This window comes from Ochotona princeps, chromosome 23 (assembly GCF_030435755.1).
Source record: "Ochotona princeps isolate mOchPri1 chromosome 23, mOchPri1.hap1, whole genome shotgun sequence".
NCBI lineage: Eukaryota > Metazoa > Chordata > Mammalia > Lagomorpha > Ochotonidae > Ochotona > Ochotona princeps.
Genome location: NC_080854.1, coordinates 23,132,057 through 23,147,683, shown reverse-complemented (window position 1 = coordinate 23,147,683; position 15,627 = coordinate 23,132,057). Strand labels below are relative to the sequence as shown.

Genomic DNA, 15,627 nt, shown 5'->3' with positions numbered 1-15,627 from the left:
AGGGGCAAGGTGTGCGGGGTATGTGTGGGCGTGAGGGGAGCATACATTCTCATTGTGACTGTTGATGGAAGAAGCATGCCCCTTTCTCCTTGGTAAGGCCGTTTGTCTTCTCTGCCCAACCACAGAAAGTGATTCAGATCAGAAGATAGAAGGCCTAGGATTTTACATTCAGTGAAGAGGAGCTTGCCTTCACTGGCAGGTGGTTCTGGGGCTCCCCCAGGGAATAGACATGAAACAGTCTCAGCTTCTAATGGAAAAAAAAGACCTGAAAGACTCTCATCTGTATGCTGCCAGGGTGGCAACCTGGCTGAGCCACTCTGGGAGACTTGCCTTCCAGACCTGTGGGTTAGAATACATTAGGGTGGGTGTGCACATTAGCATATGAATGTGGATTAACCACTGGAAGGATTATCATTGGCCCTGGAGGCCTCCTGGTCCAGCTGAATCCCAACACCCCATCCTTTCCCCGCTTCCCTCAGGGCAACCACTCAGCTGTCTGTCTTTTCTGGCTTTCTCCTGTCCCTATTCACCTTTAACCTCAGCTCTGGGAGCAGCTTCCTTGTTTCCTGCCTTTGCGGTCTGTCACTTGGAGGAGCCAAGTCTCCAGGAAGTCCACGAAACGGGTTTACCTTGTGGGCAGTCTGAGGTCAAGGCCATCTCCAGGACCAAGCCCTGATCTCTCTTAGACCCAACTGTCACAGTAGCTATGTATTTCATGAAAGTTTCATTGTTTTAAATATTTGTTGTTTGTTTATGAGCAAGAGAGTTTCCATTTATTGCTTCACTTCCTGAATGTCCATAATACCCGGGACTTGGCCACTGTGGCCAAGAGCTTGATCCAGGAACCTGCCTGTTGGAGCTATCGTGACTGCCTTCCAGGGTTCACATGAGCAGGAGTCTAGTCAGGAAATAGAATTGGGTATTGGACACACATGGTGATATGGGGCATGGACACCTCAGCCTGGGGCATAACTGCCGGGCCAAGCACCCACCCTGAATGGGGATTTTAAAATAGTCTGGTGCCATTTATATCCAGTTTGTCGTGCTGGCTTCCTGGTAGGTGTCCCCAAGAACAGTATTCCGTCTCCAAATGGACGTACCTGGGAGATGACAACTTAGGTTGTTACGTCCCTGGTTGGAAATGAGCTTGGGACACTTTGAAGATGGGTAGTGAGTGTGAGGGAGTGGGGTGGAACACTTGAGCGAGCAGGTGATAGCCACACACCCGGGTGATCAATATGCCACCCACTTCTTCAGTGTATGGGTTCCTAGGAGCTATAGGTCATCCAAAGTGTATTTATTACATTTATATGGGGGAGGGTCCTTTAAAGCATTCATGGAAATTGAGTGTTAAAAAAAAAAAAGGCAACAACAACAAAAAATCCCAAACCCAAACAGTGTGGATTTTTAAAAGTGCACCAAAATAAACTTCGTTTTTAGTTCATTTCCACAGACTTTTCTTAGGTGCCATTGCTTCTCCAGGGACTGTGCGTGCCCCTTGTGTAGGCGTAGAAAGTAAATTTAGTTCCTGGCTTCAGAAGTGGGCTGAACAGGCAGCAGTGCAAGCCGCCTCTGAGCTGTTGAGGTTTTCGCACCTCTCCTGTGGCAACCAAGAAGACAGAGATGACAGACAGAACCCAAGTGAGTAGCTGAGAAGACACCAGTGTGTTTGTTGGTTCGAGTGACAGAAATGCGACTTGATGTGGCATAGACTAGGAGGGACGTATCCTGGCCGTGTGGGTGCACGTTCTGTGCTGAAGTGGTGTGGCTAAAGCAGGGCTGCAGAGATCCCTGGAAGCAGAGCCGCCTGCCCCTGCCACCACAGTCCCTCTGTTTTACTCTTGTAACCATTTCTCTTTATGTTTTTAAAGATTTGTGTATATATTTAAAAGGCAAAGTTAGGGAGAGACACAGAGAGATCTTCTATTCGCTGCTTCACTCCCCAAGTGATCTTAAAGGCTGGGGATTTCTGAAGCCAACACTCTCTTCCAGTTCTCCCACATGTGTGCAGGAGCCCAAGCACTTGGTCCATTTTCCATTGCTTTTCCAGACCATGAGCAGGGAGCTGGATCAGAAGTGGAACGGCCAAGACATGAGCGGAAGCCCATGTGGAATGCTGGCATCACAAGTAGCAGGTTCACTCACTGTATCACAGAGCCAGTCCCTCAAGCTCCCCTCCTGTACAGGACTGGAGCTGGCTGTTCCTAGGCACCCACCGTGCTTATGTTTTCTCCACATCCTCGAAGAGGTGAAGATCACTTCCTGCTTCCTGCTTTCAACTTCAAAAATCCCAGGGAGCATCCCTCGTAGCCCTGATGAAGACACATTTCCATCTCCAGAGGAGAAGCCGTGGCCTCAAAGGCCTAGATGGGATGGGGAATGAAGGGAGAGTAGAGAAGGAGGCTGGACCTGCTAAGCAAGCCCATTGCAGATGCACGCCAGTTGTTAATGCCACAGAGAAGGTGAAGGCCTGCCATCCACAAAGCAAGCTCCCTCTCTGTTGGAGTGACAGTGAAGAACATCCTTGTTTAAATATGCACTGCTACTGTGATGGCTCCACATTGTAGTTGGGGCAGGAGAAATGGTTGTACCCCTCATCCACTCCCTAACTCTGTTCCCAGAGCACGTGATTTCACAAAAGCTCTTTCATTAACTTACATGTGTGTCCCTTTTTTCTGAGAAATGTTTAAGACCCTGGATGATGGGGTAAGGAGATTCAGCAGCACAAACAGTAACAAAAGCATTTCCAGCATTCCAGAATGTGGAGGGGCCAGGTTGTCCCCATTTTGAAACTAAGAAAGCCAGCGAATGTCACAATAAGCGAGCTTTGGCCAATTACATATTTCTGGGGTAAAACAAACAGATCAAATATGACCGTGAATAGAGCCTATCATCTTGTGTAAAGATGGCTTTCATAACCCAATGCTGTACAGGGAATGCCTTTTTACTTTTTGCATTTGATCATTTCAGAAAGAACTTCACTGAGGTATAATTTGCATCCTGGTATAATTTAAATTCACCAATTTCAGTCTATAATTCAGTGTTCTTTTTAGGAAGTTGACAGAGTTGTGTGGTCTCAGAACATTCCCCTTATCCCAAAGGATTGCTTCTACCACTTACGGTCATTCTCTGTTACTGTTCCCAGCCCTTGACAGCCCTGGTCCCCTCTGTACGCCATGGAATGGACATGGAATCCTAATGTGGTCCTTTTCATTGGTGGATGGTATTTCACTCTGGAAATACCGCAGTTTATGTCCTTGACAGACGTTTCAGTTATTTCATTGTTCTGTGATTGTGAATATTTAAACTTTCATATTCAAGTCTTTGTGTAGAAGTATGCTTTCATTTCTCTTTAGATATATAGGAGAAGGAATCTCTGGGTTGCATGGTTAATTATTAATGTTTTAAGAAAATGCCATACTCTTGAAAATGAATATATCATTTTACCAGTGATTTATATGTCTATATAAATATAAATATATATAATCAAACATTAGTGTTTAAAAGTTAATTTAGGGACCTGGTATGGTAGCCTAGTGGCCAAAGTCCTCACCTTGCATCCACCAGGATCCCATATGGGTGCCGGTTCAGGTCCTGGCTGCTCCACTTCCCATCTAGCTCCTTTCTCATGTCCTGGGAAAGCAGTTGGGGATTGTCTAAGGCCTTGTACCCTACACCCATGTGAGATCCCTGGAACAAGCTCCTGGCTCCTGTCTGTGGATTGACTCAGCTCTGGCTGTTGCAGCCACTTGGGGAGTGAACCAGCAGATGGAAGATCTGTCTCTCTGTCTCTCCTTCTTTCTGTAAATCTAATATACTTTTCCAAAAATAAATACATAATACATACATACATACATACATACATAAAGTAAATTGTGCCCGGTCCAGTGGCCTTGTGGCTAAAGTCTTTGCCTCAGACGCGCTAGGATCTCTTGTGGGTGCTGGTTCTAATCCCGGCCACCACGCTTCCCATCCAGCTCCCTGCTTGTGGCCTGAGAAAGCAGTTGAGGATGGACCAAAGCCTTCGGACCCTGCACCTGTGTGGGAGACCTGGAAGAAATTCCTGACTCCTGGCTTTGGATCGGTGTAGCTCCAGCTGTTGCAGTTATTTGGGGAGTGAATCATCGGACAGAAGATCCTCCTCTCTGTATATCTGACTTTGCAATAAAAATAAATAAATCTTTAAAAAAATAAAGTAAATCTTAAAAAAAAATAACCTCAGCATAAGGAATAAAAATCTTGTAGAGTTTCTTCGTTCAGTATTTTTTTTTAATTCCAGTCGTAGCTTGCTTTGATTAAGCCTGTGGTTTTAAAATTGGGTGGGGTGAGGGCAGTCGGATTGGAGGGCTCCCTGGGTACACAGGCAGCTTTCACAGGTCTGGTGGCAGTGCTGCTGGAGCCACAGCCATCCTGCAGCTCCGCCGCTGCTGCCTCTGCCTGAGTCACAGCCAGTGTCAGTCCTGGTGAGTGATGGACGTTAGTCTCAGAGAAAAACCATCTATTTGGTTCTCCAACGAAATGTCCTTGCTCGCAGGAGAGCAAAGTGTGAACATGCGGTACTGAATGTTCTCAAGAGAATTTTACTTCGTGATTGTTAGGATGCAGTTTCCAACTGATGTTTAATGGCTTAAAAAGATGAGGTAGTGATTTTCTTTGGGAAAAAAAAGTGAACTATCAGAGCTTAGGAAAGGATTCTTTATCAACAGGAAACTCTTGCAAGGTGCTGCCCTCCTTCTCTGCCAACCTCTCTATCACCTAGACACCTTGCTGATTACATGGCAGAGATAACTTACATGAACACACCCAGCCCATAACTAATGCTCAGGAAGGTCACTGGCTTACTCATTCATTCCTTCAGTCACTCACTCATTTAATACACATATATATGTGTGTATATATGAATGAATGGTTTGTTAAGACTAATCAGGTGAAATTCTTAAGCAGGTCTATTTTCTTTCCTGCTGTCTGCACATAATTCAGATAATCACTGGCTTGTCTGATTCTTCCTAGATGTTGAAAAGTTCTGTAGTCAACTTTGGCTGCTAAATAGTTTTAATTTTACATAATGATGAATATTAAAATTTAAAGGCAAATACCCTCTTATTTTCTCTCTTTCCCTGCTTCACTGTGCTGCCCCATCTTCTCCATTGTCTCTTCCTCCCCCATACATGCTTCCCTGGTGGAACTGGGGGCAGGACAGAAGATGAGAGTAAAGGGGCAAAGGAGTCCTTACTTGACTGGTACCATTGCAAGGTGAGGTTGTGCTGTGTTCTCGGGGGGGAACATATATGCTTCCTATTGGACTGTTTCTGGGAGTATTGTGGGCTGAGCTGTGGCCCCTCAAAATTCATATGTTGACATCCTGGCTCCTGTTGCCTGAGGATGTACCTGAATTTGGAGTAGGCCATTTAAAGAGGCATTTAAGATTAAGCAAGGCCATCTGGGTAAACCCTAACCCAGTATGACTGGTGTCCTTAGAAGAAGAGATGAGGCCACAGGGAGAAGATGGCCGTCTGCCAGCCGAAGAAGGAGACCTCAGAAGGAGGCCAGTGCTGGGGACAGTGTAGTCTAGGACCTCAGCCTCCAGAACCATCTGCGGAGTGGTGCTTTGTTCTAACATCCTGATCAGTCCCAAGTGGGGAGCCTCTGGATACCCCTTCCTGCTGCTCCCTCGTCACGGGGACCTCTCCTGGGACTCCCCTTGGTAAAGGAGACACAGTTGTCCTTGCTTGTTGCTTCTGCATTAGAGAATTAGGTCCTCCTGACCTGACCTACTACCACCCTCTGTTGTACATTGTCTTCACTGATTCTAGGAAACATAGATCTAGGCACAAATAAAGTCCAGCGATGGGGTTGAGCTCATCTGTCAGCAGTGGGGTTGGCAGCATCTGTCAAGTGCAGACCACTTTCTCTTCTGCCTTTTAGGTTTTCTGGTGTGGATTAGATACCTGTCTAATCTACCCAATTGGACCTGTAAGTCCCTCTCAAGAAATTGGTTAGATGTGATGGAATCCAGTGCATAATTTTTCCCAAAGGAAGTTTCTCCCCGGGAGTGGGATTTCTGGGAATCTATGGAATTGTATCATAAAATTCAAAATCAAAATTAAAATTAAAACAAAGTTTCTCCCCCAGACTGGCTGCTCTGATCCATTTATACCTTAGGTATGAGTAATGGGTTGGTTCAAGAGCCCTGTTACCAGTTTTCAGGTGAATCCTTTGACATCTGTCCTTGGCTGCTTTGGAATGAAGTGACTGTTGCACTTTGTACTGTTGTGATTTATACATTCCATAGTTGGAAACTTTTGCTCAGTATTGATTGTGAAGATTGAGGTCAGAGGCAGAATCCTGGCTTCATCTGGGATGGAATTTTTCTTTGTTGAAGCATTTCTTGACCAGAGGAATGGAGTCTCGTGTGAAATAACAGGCATGTTGATTTGGGAGTTTGGAGCTTATTCCACAGTGCTCTTCAAAGACAAGCTGTTAGAATCTGTCCCAAGAACTTGCCTCCAAGGACCTGTAATGATTGAAAACTATTTGAACTCTGTCATTCCATTATTCACAATGATGGGGTCCCTTGGCAAGGCTCCCCCTGTGGTCCAGAGGGGTTACAATGAGAGGGGAAGGGGCAGACAAGAAGGAAAAAGGAGGAACGATCTATTAGCAAAATTGTAAGCCTTTGTTTGTTTAAATAAGTTAGTGTTTTCAAATGTTTATGGTGGAGGATGGTACTCTGGCATCATGGGCTGAACCACCTCAATTTGAATTGAGAAGATTGTAAACTAACTCATTTCTGCCTCAGGAACTAGGCATGCCTTTTGCTCTGCTTGAAATGGGAGAAGTTGGTTCAGATAACTTTATTCCACCCACGTGTGATCCTCTTCGTGCACACACCCAAATCAGGCTGTTCTGCTGCTAGCTCAGCTTTTTTGCAGTTGTTTTGAAATGAACATCTCGACCATGTGACTTTTGCAAGGACTGCCATTTAGCGTTACCTCACTACAATGACAGGTGCCACTTGATCCAACCTGGGCTTTTGAAATTTAGGATTGGGAATTACAGCTGAAAGATCCCACCTGACCAAAGGAAGGTAGGTCCCTGAAACACTCATGGATCATCTTCAGGACGAAGAGGTAGTTGGGACAGAGGATGCCTGGCATCTTTCCAGGAAGCCAGTTAGTTCCCGCTAGCCATGGCGTGAGGTGTGAGATCCTTTTACAAATACCAGGAAAGTAAGGATCTATTAATAACTTTAATTACTCCCAGTTACAATCACTAAGGTGGGTTTCCAGAACTATTTTTCCCTCGATACCTCTCATTATATTCGTGGAGTTATACCCACGGACCACCCAGCTGTGACACACCCACAGCTGTAGATTCCAGGAAGACACTATCATGTAAGCACTTTGAATCCATTTTCCTGGGTACTTGGGAGAATTCATTTCAAATAAGTATATGCCTATTGCTCTTAATGCTGGTCTAGGAAGGAAGAAAGGAAAAAGGGAATAAGGAAAGTCAAGAAAGAAAGGAAGTCGAAGACAAACAACACACAAAATGCAACATGCGAGCGATTCCTCATGACTGCCAAAAAAAATCATGTTGTGCAATACCTTGTGCTGTGTGAATGGAAGGAAGCTGGGAGTGTTCTGCCTTGGTGGGCTGCAGTGTGTGGGCTGTGCAAGCCTTGTATGCTCTTTACTGACCCTGGTGGTTTGCTTGGTTATTGGTGCTTCCAGTAGAGGTTGGCAGGAATTAAAGGATGAATTCCAGTTTCCAGCAATGGTTGGTGTTTATGTCACGGGCCACTCACAATTGGAGAATGAATCTGATTCTTCTTATTTCTTCATCAGTTCATCAAAAGGTGGTTTGTCTTGAAATGAAAAGGGGGCTGCTCTGTAAACCTGACCAACTTGGACAAGCGTGTCCTTTGTGTCACCTACTCAGTTCTTGATTCCCACCCATCTGTGTGCTAAATAAAGATTGTGCTGAGGAGGTTCCTTGAGGTTTCCTTTGGAAGGGACCAGATTTGACATTTAGCAAATTGTCCCCAGGTCTTCTGATGCAGTTGAATTAGGGGAAGACACTGAGAAATGCTGCCTGGTCAGTTGCACTTGCTGTGCAGGTAACAAGCCAGCAATCTCTGGGATTTAAATGGCCAGCAATTAGCAGTATGTAATGACAGTGTGTACAGTTGCCAGGGTAACATGGCATTTTGTTGCTCCAGCCAAGGCTGGGAAGATTGAACCAGAGAGAGGCCGCGGTAACTGGTGGCCTTCAGATAAATGCCATCAAAGTGCTTTATGATGACTAGGCTTTCACAGCATTCATCCAGTGGCCCTGTTCAGTGGCAGGAGCTGCAGTAAAGTAAACACATCCGAAGCCAGAGAAGTGCTGGGTGACTCTCTGTGACAAGGACGTGAGGAGGGATGACTGTGGCCATTCAGTTGCTGCCTCATTGACTTGGCTGCATTCCACTGCCCTCCCGCTCAATGAGTTTTATCCAGAATGATCAGGATGTAGGGGAGCATGAGGTAATCTCAAAGGACTTTTGCTTCACCCTGATAAACATTTGATTCAGATTTCCTTGGTTCTCAATGGGGTAGTGCTTGCCCTCTGTCAACTCTCCAAGTTATATGAGTGTTTACTGTGTGCTGGGGTCATGCCTTTAAAAAAAATTAAATGCACAACAATTTTTTAATCTACATGCAGATGTTCCATACTTGTGCATTTATGGGCTGAGAGGCTATGCCATGCTTCTCGCAGGATTCAGCTCTACCCTTGGTAGTAGTTATAAAGCAGTACAGGGCAGAGGAAAAACACACGCCTATTGGTCAGGCCTTGAAGCCTGGCTGTGAATTCCATCATGAACAGGTTTTGTGGCTGCAGGCAAGTTTCTGAACCTCTCGGAGGCTCTGTTTTCCCTCTGGAAGATGAAGAACTTGTGCTACATCACTACTGTGGCATTTGAAGGGTGACAAGGACCTTATAGAATCCAAAGGAAACGTCACTGAATAGAAGGCCATCTGTGCAAGTGGACTTCCAAACAAATTCTCTTTTTTGCAGAAAGAAAGAGAATTAGAAGATACATTGAAGTTGGAGTAAAAAAGATGTTGAAATCCATGTGTAATTGCTTTCTTTCTTTTTTTTTAAAGATTTATTATTTATTTTATTACAGTCAGATATACAGAGAGGAGGAGAGACAAAGAGGAAGATCTTCCATCCGATGATTTACTCCCCAAGTGAGCCGCAATGACCAGTGTGCGCCGATCCGAAGCCGGGAACCAGGAACCTCTTCCGGGTCTCCCACACGGGTGCAGTGTCCCAAATCCTTGGGCCATCCTCTACTGCTTTCCCAGGCCACAAGCAGAGAGCTGGATGGGAAGTGGAGCTGCTGGGATTAGAACCGGCGCCCATATGGGATCCTGGCGCGTTCAAGGCGAGGACTTTAGCCGCTAGGCCACGCCGCCAGGCCCGTGTAATTGCTTTCTAAGAAGCATTTTCCACGAACATTTTGGGGTCCTCTTGTACTTAACTCGAAATAACTTACATTGAGTTTTCAGGGACTCACCAACCCATCCTGAATGTGGTTATTGCTTAACACCTTTCCAGCTCCAAGTCAGCATTGCTGGGTCCCCTCAGGACCTGGTCAGGACTGAATTGTTTGGAGTGATCTGTGGAATGAGCTATTTGATGAGGGAGGTTTTGTTGTTTCTGGCATTTTTCACTAACTGCCCTGTGCATTGAGGAAAGGGAGAGGAAAAACAAACAGTAAGAAAAACAAATAGGGAATGAATGGCATTTGGAATATGAGCTCTATGCCTTATTGTTTTTCCCTATTGCAGTCCTTTAAGAGGTGGACGATCGGTACAGTAACAACATGGGGCTGTACGGAAGAGCTTTCTCTGAGACCAGAGACAGTAGTTTGCACAGTGACATGGGGTAACTTGAACTTGTTCTACTTTTAAATGTCTGGGAACTCACCTTATTTGTGGAATCTAAAAGCCCTGAGCTTATAAGAAGTAGAGGGTGCCATGGAAGTAACCAGGTTGGGAGTGGGTAGGAGGTGGGGAGATGTTGGTTGAAGGATGCAATATTTCACTTAGACAAGAGATCTGTTATATACCATGGTGACTGCAGTTAATGTGTGCCATGTATTATATTCTTAAAATCTGCCAGGAGAGTTAGCTCAATGTAGTCATCCCAAAATATATACATATATATTTCAGAATGTCTTGTAGTACATAATAAGCATACATAATTTTTGTTAATTAAAATAGTAAAATGTTTTGTGAAGTTGAACTTGTCAAAAGGTGCAAGGGAGTCTATCATGAGTGGACGTAGTATTTTTTTCTGTTCCCCAGCTCCCTAATCAGCTTCCCAACCCTCTCTGGCCAGGAGAATTCCTTTTGGTGTTAATCTGGAGATCTACATTCCTTCTTTCTTTTTCCTGCTTAGGTGTTGAAAAATCTCCTCTAGAGCTTTGGAAGACTGAATGACTAAACATGAAGAGTCTGAAGGCGAAGTTCAGGAAGAGTGATGTAAGTATGCAGTGACTCACTGTCTGGCTGCTCAGCCTCTCTGCGGAGCTGCACACACAGTCCACACCCCTACCTTGATAAGGTGTGGGGTTAATCAACTACAGGCAGTAGGAGGGACCTGGGCGCTGTCTTGAGTGGATTCTGTGACTGGCGTGCTCTAGTTTCCTTGATGTTTGCATGTGTAGTTTTCAAAAATGACAATTTTTTTTTTAAGTCTTGGAGTCTGGGCCTTGTAGAGAAGAGAAGGGTCGAATTCAACATCTGTAAGGCAATCTGTAATGCATCAGTGCATAAGTCAGCATTTGTGAACTGCCAAAAGCTAGATTCAGAATGTCATTTGTGAAAGCCACTGGCTTCACATTGCAGTTAAGAAATCAGCATGGTTCGTCTTCTGGCTTTTAAGAAACACGTTTTAGCTCCCTATCAAGGCTTTGTGGTACAAAAACAATACCTATGGCCGCCCAAATGTTTACTCCCACTGCATTCTTAGGGTTCTGATTCACTTCTGAGCCATTACAAAAGACTTTGGATGGGAGGAAACTGTTATGATGTCAGAATTATGAAGCAAAGTCTCCCATAGGGGAAAATGCAGAGAAATCGCATAGCACAAGGCTGAAACACATGTTTTAACAAAAGGTCAACTCGTAAACCCTGCTGGGCTCCCAGGTTTATGCTAGCTGCATTCCAGATGCTTAAGCAGAGTGGTTGAATGGGAGGAATTTATGGCAAGACCTTGGAGGGAAACCGAGAGCTGTCGCCTTCAAAATGGGCTTGCTCCTTTCTCATTTAACTGTGCGTAATGATGGGTGAACTTGGGTTGTGTTGCTTGGCCGTGAATTCTATTTTGACAGTTTGGCACAAGTGTGTTTCTGTAATAAATGGAGGCTGCATCTTTTAAGGCCGGCATGTCACATGCTCATTCATCTGGGCCAAACCTTATCTCCCAAGGCAGCGCTGTGACGTGTAACATACTGCCCTGATAAGGGGCAGGTCAGATGAGATGATCATAGATTGATTGCAAAACTGAGTCTCATGTCAAGAAAGGTCTCAAAAGGGAGAGTTCTTAGGAAAAATATGGTTTCACCTTTGCATTCATTGGGGGAAATTAAAACTCAGGGAATGCGAAGTGATTTGGCCCAAGTCATGGAATTAGCCATTGCCTGGAGAAACTATTTTAGTCTTTGTTTGCAGTCCACTCTCTTCACCTCTGCAACGAACATGCTTTGCACATCTGCCTGCTGGATGTCTACCACAGTCTTCCTGTGCATCTTCTAAAGTCTGTGGAAAATGTGTAGAGCATTAGAAACTATGCATGAATTTCCAACTTTTTGCACCAAAATCACCCTTGTAATTGCATTTCTCATAAGCCGCTGAAAGCCCTGCGTGGTTCCTTTGTCTTTGAGTTAAGGAAGGAAAAGCAATGAAGTGGACACGAGCGGTAGGTTTAGCAGACAAAGGTTGGTTAATTTTGAGCCCCGGTTAGCAAGTGTCTCCATTCCGTGGGAACTTTAGTAGCTTCTGTGTATGCAAGCCCAGCTGATCTTAGCTAAAGCGTGTGTGATGGTCTAGAGTTCTGTGGTTGTGAACAGGGCTGTGGAAGTGTCAGGCATGTGGACTTTTGCTTTAAAAGTTAAAAACTGGTGGTGGTAGAAAGGGTGTTGCTGGGTTCTTAGTCTTTAAATAAAAATCGAACTATTTCCATGATTTGAAAAAAAATATATAGTCACAAAACTAGTGCAGAGGCTGCTGGGATTTGGCAGTGGTGAAGGTCATGATTTTGGCAGTTCGTGTTGGCAAAAGAAGAAATGCTAGAGGAACAGGCCTGTGGGAGGGGAGCAGAGGAAATGGGTGTAATGGAGCCAGGTGGCTCTCCAGTTCATCCCAAACTGCTTTCCCGAACAGCTGGATGGAGGGCAGACAGACAAAAGACAGAAAACCAGCAAACCCTAGTTCATTCCCCAGCTCTATGATAGTCGGCATACATCTCTCGGGCGCTACCCCAGGGCTGTTCGTGTGAAATTTATTCCGCAGATCTTACCTGCGAAGTTTCTTCTTGAAGCTCTTTTTGCAGGTGAATAAACTGAAACTGACAGAGTTGGGGTAACTTCTGTGGGGTGTTAGAGCTCTAAGGGATGGAGGCAGTTTTGAGAGCAAGGTTGTGTGTGTGATTGTGGAGGGCCCCGGCTTTCAAAGGCAGCTCTGCCTGGAGGTCCTGTTTCATGAAACAGGGCAGTCGAGCAATCCGCTTGGGTGTGTGCCTTTGGACTTGGACAGACTTCACACTCCTCTCAAGCTCTGGCTGCTCACCTGAGAAGTGGAGGGAATGATCATACCGGCTTCGTAGAGCTGCTGAGAAGGTTACAGGAGCCAAGGGGTATCCAACACACATGACAGGGCCTGAACATGTCCCGCGATGATCAATTAACACATACAAAAAAAGGCAAATTAAAAACACTGACTGTCTTGACAAATAAATGAGATGGATTCAGAGGTGAGATTCCGGCACAGCAGCTAGGTTGCTGCTTCAAGTATCACAGCACGTGCTGTATCATAGTGCTTGGTTTGAATGCTAGCTACTGCACTTCCACTCTAGCTTGCTGCTGATGCCTCGCTGGGAGGCACCAGATGATGGCTTACGTGTTTGGACCCCTGCTACCCATGTAGGAGATTAGCCTGAAATTCCAGGTTCCTGATTTTTGTCTGGCCAAGCCCTCGTGTTGTAGAGGGCTCTTTCTCTATCTCCTTATCTCTTTCTCACCCCTCTCTGCCTCCGCCTCTCTCTCACTTTGCTTTTCAAATACAACAAAAAAATTTTAGTGGGGTTTAGAACATTTATAACAGCCATAATTTTCTTTCTGTGAAAGGTTTACTTATTTTTATTTGAAAAGCAGAGTTACAGAAAGAGTAGGAGAGCCGGAGAGAAAGGTCTTCCATCCGCTGGTTTACTCTGCAAATGGCCTTCTTGGCCCAGGTTGGGTTGGTCCAAAACTGGGAGCCAGGAGTTTCTTCCAGTTCTCCTATGTGGATGCAGCATCCCAAGGCCTTGGGATATCCTCTGCTGCTTTCCCAGGCCATTAGTAGGGAACTAGATCAGTGGGACACAAACTGGTGCCCATATAAGATGCTTAACTTGTTAAGCTATGGTGCCGGTCCCCAGAGAACAGAATATTCTAGTAACAGTTGCTTCTTTTGAGGAGGAAGACTAAGAGCTGGGGGTGAATGAGGGAGGAAGGGAGGCTTGCTTTTCAGTGTATGTCCTTGGTTTGAATTATTTTTTGTATAATGCACATGAACAGGTCTGTATTATTTCAAGGAAAACAAGCATACAAATATTTACATCGTTATGTGAGCCAAACTATAACCTTGACCAGGTGGTCTGCCTCAAAAAAGTATCCTTAAAACCATTAGCTGTCCAGTTTTCTTGCTACCCTTGGAGTGGAGGAGAAGGCAAAAGAAAGAGCTCTTTGTATTTCTTGGGGATAAGCAGAAGAGGAAAACGGATCAGATTAGCACTTGCACAAAGAGAAGACAGGTGACTGGCTGGCATGATCGCATTTCAGCCAGCTTGTATCTGGGAGGTCTGTAGGCAGATCGGTGGGTGGCCATGGAAGCAAAGTCTAGACGTGATGGAAAGAACCAAAGTGGCCCAAGAAGCTCCTTTCAGCTCACTCTGATGCTCCAAGGCCACAACGCACCCAGACATTTAATCAGACTGGCTTTTCTGGAACCCTTGACTTAAAATTGGCCTGGTTCCGCGTGTGGTGCAGCGCAGGAATTGAGCCTGATTATGTGGGCTGTGGTCAGACAATGGCGTTGTCTAGTGACTGGGATCGCTAAGTCTGTTTGGGGCTCTGTGCATAACCCCCAGAGGCGGAGGAATGTCTATGATAAATGACATCCCACAGCTCACAGTTATAACTTCACTGTGAGAGTCCTTCAACTGGAGTTAAATATAAAGGGGATAAAGCAGAAGGTGAAGTGTTGTTTTCTCGCCTTTAGGAAGATGGTGAACTTAGGGGAGAGGAAGAAAAAATATACGTAAGAAATACTAAGGCCAGGCGAAATAGTATAGAATATAGTTTCTCAAGGACACTTTTTTTTTTTAAAGATTTTTTTAAATTGGAAAATCAGATATACAGAGAGGATGAGAGACAGAGAGGAAGACCCGCCATCTGAGGATTCACTGCCCAAGTGGCTGCATTGGCTAGAGCTAAGCCGGTAGCCTCTTCCAGGTCTCCCACAGGGGTACAGGGTTCCAAGGCTTTGGGCCGTCTCAACTGCTTTCCCAGGCCACAAGCAGGGAGCTGGATAGAAAGCAGGGGCACGGGAACATGAACCAGTGCCCATATGGGATCCTGGTGTGTACAAGGCAAGGACTTTAGCTGCTAGGCTACTACATCAGACCCTCAAGGATGATTTAAGATGACATAAATGGAGAGTCCTGGTGGTAGTGCTGTGGATTTTTCAGAGACGAGTCACTCTGAATTGGAGCTTTATGAGGCTGACTTCATCAAGGCCATGAGGATGGGTAGTATTGGGAAGATGTTTGAGAGAGGGCAAGAGGCCGTATGAGCAGCAGCCAAGCAGCATGGTGGGCAGATGCAATCTAACAATTGCCCTTGATGGGGTGGGCATTGAGATGTGGTGCAGTCAATCAGGCTGCCACTTGGGATGCTTGCATCTCATATTGGAGTGCCTGAGATGGAGTCCACCTCTGTTTCCAGTCCAGCGTCCTGCTGATGCACTTGGGAGGCAGATGATGGCCCAAATACTTGGGTTCGTACCTCCCCTGTGAGAGATCCAGTGGAGTTCCTGACTGCAGCCCGGCCCCACCTGCACATTGTGGGCATCTGGGGCATGAACTAGTGGCTACTACTCTCCCTTTGCAAGAAATATTTACAAAAGAACACAAAAAAATTACTCTTGACATGCCAACAGTCATACTTCATGAATGTAGGAGAGTACCCCTAATTCATGTAGTGCAGAGTATATCTGTAAGGATGCCATCAAGTTTTCATTCTCATTTTCCAAAAGGATAGACAGACTTTTATGCTCATAAAACAAGCACCGAATCCCAGATCACCATTATTTT

General features: G+C 45.4%; 1 protein-coding gene across 5 annotated transcripts in view; it reads left to right on the top strand.

Moving 5' to 3' along the window:
• RAI14 (retinoic acid induced 14) overlaps positions 1-15,627 on the top strand; it is a 155,134-nt gene that overhangs the window by 32,808 nt on the left and 106,699 nt on the right. For all 5 annotated transcript variants that reach the window (XM_058680046.1, XM_058680045.1, XM_058680043.1 and 2 more), the window contains exon 2: positions 10,453-10,535. In XM_058680046.1, the coding sequence (XP_058536029.1) occupies positions 10,500-10,535 (36 nt within the window). In that variant the 5' untranslated portion in view covers positions 10,453-10,499. The remainder of the gene's footprint in view (positions 1-10,452; positions 10,536-15,627) is intronic.